This window comes from Saccostrea cucullata, unplaced genomic scaffold (assembly GCF_032062105.1).
Source record: "Saccostrea cucullata isolate Sc308-1 unplaced genomic scaffold, CSIRO_AGI_Scuc_v1 ctg19275, whole genome shotgun sequence".
NCBI classification, from domain to species: Eukaryota; Metazoa; Mollusca; class Bivalvia; order Ostreida; family Ostreidae; genus Saccostrea; species Saccostrea cuccullata.
Window position 1 is genome coordinate 1 of NW_026939386.1, and position 9,226 is coordinate 9,226.

Below are 9,226 nucleotides of genomic sequence, written 5' to 3' on the forward strand. Positions count from 1 at the left end.
GTCGAAGTTTTCGGCAAACTAAACACAAATATTATTGGTAAATAGCTCTTAACTTGCAAACCCCAAACGAACAGTCTACACACATTTTGTCATTCCAGATGCGTATCTTTCAATAAGATACTTTAGAATGACTGTGTTACATATTATTTTAGAAGGGGTGTAAATCAGATATGGCCTCAAAGCCTCAAATAATTTTTAGGAATCACAAATCTTTAAAAATTCTAACAGATGGAACCTTGAAACTTTAATAATTTGTAAACAAATGAGATTAGCACAGTTTTTGATTACTATATTTAACTGGGTCCAGTTTTGATTGTGATTTATAAGAGCGGTTTTATCATCCACAAAGATATGGTAAGGTATAATTTAGTAAACATGTTTTATGATATTGTATTCATGCATCTTTTTGACATGTTTGCAATTTCTTATTTAATCCAAAATCAATCATAATCTGAAATTTATAAAATTGAATAAGATATCTCAAGCTATGACTACTTTTACTTCTTAAATGATATATTTCAGAAAACCTGCAACACATTGCTTTCTAGTTTGTATCATCATTTCAGCTCTAGAAAAAAGTTATTTTAGCTTCTAATTACATATAGTGACGAAGTATTAAGTAAATAAACTATAACCATGACATAATAATAGAAAGAGAAGTCCAAACTTATGTACTAAACACTTGATCTTGCTAAGAGGTTTCAGATGTAAATACGTTTTTGAAAGTACTTCCTTATATGAAAAGTACTTGAATAAAAGAACAACTCTTTAAACGAACAAGAACCCTAAAAATATGAAGAATTTCTTTTTAACTCCATTTCACAATCCTTGTCTCAGAAACTTAGCACAACGCTGTATGAAACATATGGAGATAGCGAACATAATTCAAGATCAAAAGTCCACAAAATAATACAAAATATGAGCAAAGCAAACTCAGACCTCCAAAGATGGTGGGATCAGAAGCCATAGTTGAGTGAGCATTCCCTGCCGATCGGCCACACCCGCAGTGTGCTCCTTGTCATGATCGGAAAATAACGGGAAAAATCGTCGTGAATTCAGTATGAAAAACGTCAGTCAGCTTTTCACTCAACGCATGATAAATCATATTTGTTGACAAGGTCATTGTATTGACCGCAGAACTTACGAAATGATGACTTTAAACAGGTCGAGGAAACTATTTTCTGTGACGTCGGAATAAATTTACATGTTAAGTGAGGAACCAACGTGACTGACTAATCAACCAATCAGCTCAATGAGTTGCATCATGGGTTACTACAAAAATACTACATGTGTGTTTCGAAAAGCCATTTTTTTTTAAAATCGCTCTCGGAAAGACGTGATGCATTTTTCCAAGCATTTTACACGCTTAATATAATGTGTACATTATTATCTACTAATCCCATGCTCACATTTACATACAAATGAATAACAATGAAAAAAATTATGGTATTCCCCTACATTGTACCAGTCCGTTTGTTTACAGCTTTCCCCATGCTGTACTATCAATGAAAAGTCAATTTCACGTGGCTATTCATCGGTAAAAAAAAAAACAAAAACTAACTCTGAGGTGTGCTCACGTATTGACAATGTTTACAATGTTTACAACGTATATACAACTTCGAAACATACATTATGCTACTCAATACACGTTCTATGATCAATGCACATGAGTATTAATATAGAAGTAACACTCAAGTCCTTTTTGTAAATGCATGAACTTTAAGTCATCACGTTTACTGTAAATTCCTAATTATTCACGTGGAATTTATCATCGCGTAATTTCGCGAGAAGCACCACACGCGAAATAAAATAATTCACCTTTATTTTTATGGTGCTGAAATTTCTGAAAAATCGGTTAATAAATGGTCCAATTGCGAATTATTATTATCGCAATTTCCCGTTGAAGAGCCCATGTGCGAAAAATAAGGAATCTACAGTATCACAAAACTTCGTTGTTAGATTACCATTAACGTTTTTTTTTCAAGTAAAATATCCAAATATGAAACAGATGTGTCAGACTTAATTTGTGGTATTTTTTTTATTTCAAGCTCACCAGGTTATATCTTATCGACATAATAATAAAAAAAGTGCACGTGCACATGGCCTATCACATTTACAAACTTCCATAAATACATCTGTATTTCAATATTAGTTTTTCTAGTAAACTTAGCTTCGAACAAAAAAAAAGTTTGACAAGCACTTGGCAAAACCACATAAATATCTCAAACAAAACCTATTATGTAAGCTCTGAAAAAATACAGATTTGTCTTCTTGAATCAACTTAAATCATAAAAATATTGTAATTGTTAATTATGTTCTTTTGATATCACATACATGTGTATAGAGAATATAACATGCTAAAACCCCTTCTTATAACATACTCTAGTATTAGCTCTTGTCCAATATTAGCACGATTACAAATAATGATTTGATTTGGTTAAAGTAATAAACGCATAAAAGAAGAAGGCTGGTTGTGAATTACAGTATAAAGGAGAGATATCTAGTACAAGTGTTTGGCTCATCATGGGTTTTATAGTTCGAATGGGAGCATAAGTTTACGAGAAAGTCTATATGATATATAAATGTAACAAGATATCGAAATAAATATCGAAGTTTGTAAATACGTACGAGGAAGTTTATATTATTCTCGGTACTCAATAAACATGACAGTTGGTGAAATACCAAGACTGGGTCTCTACTTAAACACCTCTACTCCTTTAGTGATTTCAGAGAGTTAAGTTTCGAAGCATAAGTACTTGAGTATTTAAAAAAAGGTTTATTATAAGAAGTTCTTTTTGACATGTTTCGAATTTCCGTAGAAACATCCTTATATCTATGAACATGAAGCCCTTAAACAAAGTTTCGTTTTCAGGTACTTGAACATATAATGTCACATGATTATTGGTTTGGTTTCTTTGTATAAATTCGATTTGTGATAACAATTTTATTCAGACACGGTGAAGTTGTTCTTAAAGAAGTTTACAAAAGAGATGGGGACTGTTAGACTTATTTGTCTACTTTTCTCTATTTTTGAGACCTTTGGTCAGCTGAATTCAAAAGAAAATGATGCCTTGCAAGCAAATAATCTATTGGCGAGTACCACGTCTGGTAAAGTATCAAATGTTTTGAGAGACATATTAAATCAGGAGAGCTTAGTTCGGTTTTCAATGGTACAGAAAATCCAGAGTTTGGTGATGGATGTAGCAGATAGCAAAAATGATAATGAATATATGAAAAAGAAACTGAATGATGTAACGGAAAAGTTACAAGCCCTGGACGTGAAGAATCGTCAAATGGAGGATGAGAACGAAAGTCTGCGTCAGGAACTGAAGATTCTTAGTGATCATTATAACCATACGATAGAATCATTACAAACCCTACACGATAAGGAATTTCTTTTTCTCAAAAACGAAACTTCACGTCTCCAGAACGAAAATGACGGAACAACTTTAGATGCCATAGAAATCAAAAAAGAGCTCGGAGAGTTTAACAAAGCATTCGATTATTTAAATTTGTCAAAGGGAGAAATTAAAAAAGAGTTTCATCAGAATATTCAGGGCCTGCAGATGGAGGTCGAAGAAAACAGAAACAGTAACCAAGCACAGAAGTTAAGGCTAAGTGATGTACAAACTCTCTTAACAGAATATATTCAAAACGTTAATGAATCTAGGACTGCTTTCCAAAAGCAAATAGAAGTAATGGACAAACGGATGGAGAACTTAGAGAGGCACGGTACCTTAAATGCACGTGTACAGGTTGTTGAAGACAGTTTACAAAAATTTTCACTTTCACTGGATGACATCCGTGCAGATCAAAAGGTATACATGAACAACAAACACTTGCGGAGAATTGTAACTGGTAAGTGTTTCGTATATAACAATTTAAGACACAATGTATAAATGTAGGAAATATAGTTCCTAGTGTCTTTTTTCGTATTGTTCATCCGCACATGAAAAAGGTTCAGGTTCTGCACTTGACGACTTCTGTGAAGTCATTCAATTCAGTAATTCAGGGAATAAGGAAATTTTGTATATAATAATTTTTATCATTAATTTAAATATTGAATATCATTACCGTAATTAACCCTAGCTGAACGAAACCAGAAATCAAATTCAACTTGTGATATTTATTATGTTCTTCACCAATACCCCCCTCCTCGAAATTTAAAGAATGCTGTATCATTTTCAACTCTTATTTTGACTATTTCTTCAGAGAGCCTTACCTCTTGATGAAATAAACTGTACATGTATAATAATCATTTAAGGACATCACAGAGAATGATATGAACTATCCGTATCAAAGAATGGCACTGTGATGGCACAAAAATCGACTGTGATGAAAACAGCCGAATCTATTATTTACTCAGATATCTATTATATAAGTAGGTGTTCTCTTCGAGGTCGGTTAGAATAGGGTTCTGCTCAGCCGTAAACATATATAGCGACTATACTTTCGCCAAGTGCTTGTCACTAAAAGTGAGAATCATGGGTCAAATGAGAATTTTAAAACCGAGGTCTGTCAACTGTGTCACGATAGGCGTTGGTACGCGATAAGCAATGACTGTAAGTTCTAAATAAATGAAATTTGAAGCCCTTCATTGAAGATAAAAGAATAAAAGAAATTTGAAGCCCTTCATTGGTTTCTATACAAGGGTAGAATTTTCAAATTGGACGAAAAACAACAAAAAATTAATTAAATATCATATACTTACAGGTTCCTCGAAAGACTGCAAGGAATTATATGAAATGGGCAACAGAACGTCAGCTATTTATAATATTTATCCCTGGGACAGGTATAATCCCAAGAAGAATCCAGTACAAGTCCAGTGTGATATGTCAACGGCCGGAGGGGGTTGGACTGTAAGTGTAGTTAATCTTGTAGAATCCGAAAATTACTGGTTCCATAAAATATTGGCCCTGTTAGACAATAATCCGAAAGACAAGTTATAAGAAACCTTTTTTACGAAAAGGTGCGAAAGTTTACAAATAGCAAGATTTCAGAATACACAACAGCCGGATTCGACAAGTTGCAATGTAAATACAGTACTTTTATTTTCTGAATTTTCTTTAGAGGAAATATTGTGGATTTTCAGCATGGGTGGTAGCTTGATAAAAAAAAATTATCTTGATTTACTACCAAACTCCCTCGCGGATAGTTAGTGTTATTCATTATAAAAATGCAAATTCAATTATTTCTATATGTTAAGATATATGAATGGTGGATAAAATACGTTTAAAAACAAATTTAAAGTTTTTTTTTTAAATATGAAATGCAGGTAATACAGAATAGAGTGGATGGCAAGGTAAATTTCAGCAGAAGCTGGGAAGAATATAAGTTTGGATTTGGAGATCGAACAACGAGCTACTGGATAGGTAATATACTAGATAGGTTATATACCTTCTAAGCTAATCTTACTCGTGACATTAATATGTAAATAAATATCGTCTCCTCACCACATTCCCAACATATTTAGATTTCCTTTTGGTTTTAGATTAATTCAATAACTTTAATATTTTTGAAAAAAATAAAACCTAAAATGCTTCTTTCTTTAAATAGTTACATTTGCAAATGTTTTCCTGTATATAACAGTACTGAAAGCAATGCGTTAAAAGTCACAATCAGGCAAATATAAAGTATGAATAAGTCACAAATGTAAATATAAGTAATAAGGAATCATTTTAAAACATCTATCGGGCTATAAATACGGGTTGGTACGAGATTAAATTCGGGATTTATGGAATTTAATCTCGTGACCAACCCGTATTTATATCCCGATAGATGTTTAAAAATGATACCTTATTTCTTAAATAAATTAAATGTTGTCTAAGGGAATGACGTCATACATGACCTGACAAAGAAGAATGACAGTTCGCTGTATGTGAGCATTACAGGCAAGGACGGTACCACCCACTATATACAGTACGACACGTTCTCTATAGCCGGAGAAGATGATGATTACAGGTTGTTCATTGACGGAAAAGCGACTGGGACATTAGGTATATAGAGGCATGCTTTTTTTTAAATGAAAAAAATAAATTCTGGAGAATTGCTCTTATATCTTATTATCTTATAACAATAATACATGTAATACATACAATAATACTTGTAATACATACAATTTTAATTATGATAAAGATTTCAACATGCATGTTCTTAATTTTCCCAATTTAAAGAACACTTAATTGACAATATCCTTTCCATTAGGCATTAGAACAATAAGAAATCAATTAATGCAGTTACAAAGTTTTATTTCCAAAAATATGAAATGAGTCAAGTGTCAAACACAAAAGAGATGCACATCTTTACAAATGAATGTTTTGAAAGCGGTCTTAATACACATGGTACAAGACGTAATTTTCATACAGATCTTAAAGTCTGTAGTAATACAAAATTGTTTGACACATACATTTTATCAAAATAACTTCTTTATTTAACAGATGATAGGATAAGAATCGGTACAGATGGAGACAACATAAACGGGATGAAGTTTTCTACGTATGACAAAGACAATGACCTCTCATCAAATCATTGCACAGATCTCATGGGTGTAGGAGGATGGTGGTTCAACAGGTGTAATGACGCCTACCTTAACGGCCAGTATCCACCTGGAACGTGGCGTGATGTTTGGCATGGTACATTTGCATATGGATCAGAGATTTCCAGTACGATGATGATGATTAAGAGAAAATGATTAAAAGACAATCATCGAATTCAAAGTTTGCAGAATTGTTGAAAAAAAAATTTCATGTCTTCTTTTATGGAATTATGTAAAAAAAAAAAGTGTAACAATTTAATGCTTGTTGATTGATTGTATATTGTTTAACGCCGAGTTGGCAATATTTCAGCCATATTTCGGTTGACACAATTTAATGTATAAATATTTCTTATTTCAATAGTGCGATCTACCTATCTCAATTAAAATTATCATTTTAGTGGCTTTTGTTCATTTAAGTGATATGTTGTTGTGATTATCAGATGCTTTTGTTTAATGTTTGAAATATAATTTTGAATAGCTATACGAATTGCAAAGGTTTAGAAAACTTTCATGAATGCAAGAAACATGATTCAGTTTCTCTAGAATTTGATCTAGTATTATTGTAGTACGTTATCAACGGAGGGGAACAAAAATAATCATTGCCGATAAAAGAAAATAAAAAAAAATCCACATATTCCATTTTTACAAACATGTAGTAAATCGTACTGCGAGAAGTCATCAGTGGCAATAACAATTATCAATCCCAGTTACAATTATAATGTATATAAATTATTCACATATCCTTGATTCACGCTCGGGTGGGACTTTCTACGTTAGTGTTTGTAAGCTGCTGTAGAATTTTCAGTGACCAAACTAAATAAAAAATAAAAAAAACGAAATTAATAAATAAATAAAAACGAAAATACAAAATATAAAACGAAATATTGAATAAAAAAGAAAATACAAAGTAAAAAAAAAGCAAAATTATTAAATGAAAACGAAAATACAAAATAAAAAACGAAATTATTAAATAAAAACAAAATTATTAAATGAAAAGAAATAATCCCTTTTTAGCTCACCTGAGCCGAAGGCTCAAGTTAGCTTTTCTGATCAAAATTTGTCCGTCGTCTGTCTTTGTCGTCGTTGTTGTCGTTGTTGGCGTTATCGTAAACTTTTCACATTTTCGAATTCTTCTCAAGAACCACTGGGCCAATTTCATCCAAACTTGCCACAAAGCATCCTTTGATGAAGGGGATTCAAGATTGTTCAAATGAAGGGCCACGCCCTCATTCAAGGGGAGATAATTGGGAATTAATGAAAATTTGGTGGTATGTTTTAAAAATCTTCTTCTCAAGAACCACTTTGCCAGGAAAGATGAAACTTACGGGGAAACATCCTCAGGTAATGTAAATTCAAGTTTCTTAAAATCAAGACCCCCGGGGGTAGGGCGGGGCCACAATGGCCGACCAAAGTTTTACATAGGAATATATAGAAAAATACATTAAAAATCTTCTTCTCAAGAATTACAAAGCCATAATTGATCATATTTATATGGAAGCATCCTTAGGTAGTGTAGATTTAAGTTTGTTCAAATCATGACCCCCGGGGGTAGGGTGGGGGCCAAAATGGCCGATCAAATTTTTACAGAGAAATATATAGAATTTTTTTAAAAAAAAATATTTTTTCTCAAGAAATGCAAAGCTATGATTGTTCATATTTATATGGAAGCATCCTCAGGTTGTGTAGATTAATGTGTGTTCAAATCATGACCCCCAGGGGTAGGTCGGGGGGATATGGCCAATCAAAATTTTACTTAGGAATATATAGGAAAATTCTTTAAAAATCTTCTTCTCAAGAATAGCAAAGTCATAATTGATCATGGGACTACTTTTGGATTTAAACTTTCCAATAATAAACCAATTTCTACTTTTTCCTAGCAACAGTGCTCAGGTTAGCGATGTGGCCTATGGGCCTTTCGTATTTAAGTATTTTTTACAGGACAGTCTACCCATGCCTTTATATTATATTAACAAGTTTCAAGTTGTTATGCTATATAGTCATACATGTTAGACTAAAATAGCTAGAGGTACTGTAAGCAATGAGCTTACTAAATGATACCCCGCCTCCCATATGAATATAATGTCAATGTTCATGTTTTGCAATGGGAAACCCGAAATTTGTGTCGGATCAAAACATAAAACAGTAGGTGCACAATAACATAATGTAATGAAGATTCTCTGAAAGTCTCATCAAATTTCATTCAGTTTTATAAGAGAAGTTGCGGATTAGAGATGGGTACCCAAAAGCGTAACAGACGGACGTACAGCTAGACAGACGGTCGGACGAACATCCCGATTGCTATATACCCTCCCGCTTTTCAAGCGGGGGGTATAATAACAGCAAATATATTTATGTTGTCCAATGGTAATTTAACAAATTTTACAAGTTCACTGAAGCTAGTTTTTTTCCACACACCTATAACCTTATGTAGACTATCACATCCATATTATCATTTTGAAAATACGTAAATCTTATTAAACAAAAAGCTATGCCAATTCACATATTTTGATAAAATATTCCATATTTAACTCTCGAAAATTCATTGTTATGTAACATATTCAATATCGAAGATAAACATATGGATAATTTTTTAGGTTAACCTTTGTGATATTTACGAAATTTTATTTACAATATGTTTCATTTGAATTGTGTTAATTCACCAGTCACAAAAATATACCTAAAGTATAGCAG

At 32.5% G+C, this 9,226-nt stretch overlaps 2 protein-coding genes across 2 annotated transcripts; both read left to right on the forward strand.

Moving 5' to 3' along the window:
* The first annotated feature begins 2,990 nt into the window (after positions 1 to 2,990).
* On the forward strand, positions 2,991 to 4,229 carry LOC134252987 (paramyosin-like). Its single transcript, XM_062735514.1, has 2 exons — positions 2,991 to 3,858; positions 4,213 to 4,229. The coding sequence occupies exons 1-2, from the start codon at positions 2,991 to 2,993 to the stop codon at positions 4,227 to 4,229; spliced, it is 885 nt and encodes a 294-aa protein (XP_062591498.1).
* Positions 4,230 to 4,713: 484 nt separating this feature from the next.
* Positions 4,714 to 7,118, forward strand: LOC134252986 (ryncolin-1-like). The gene is made up of 4 exons (XM_062735513.1): positions 4,714 to 4,859; positions 5,276 to 5,372; positions 5,829 to 5,996; positions 6,438 to 7,118. Exons 1-4 carry the CDS (start codon positions 4,746 to 4,748, stop codon positions 6,689 to 6,691), a joined length of 633 nt encoding a protein of 210 aa, XP_062591497.1. The 5' UTR covers positions 4,714 to 4,745; the 3' UTR covers positions 6,692 to 7,118.
* Positions 7,119 to 9,226: the final 2,108 nt, after the last annotated feature.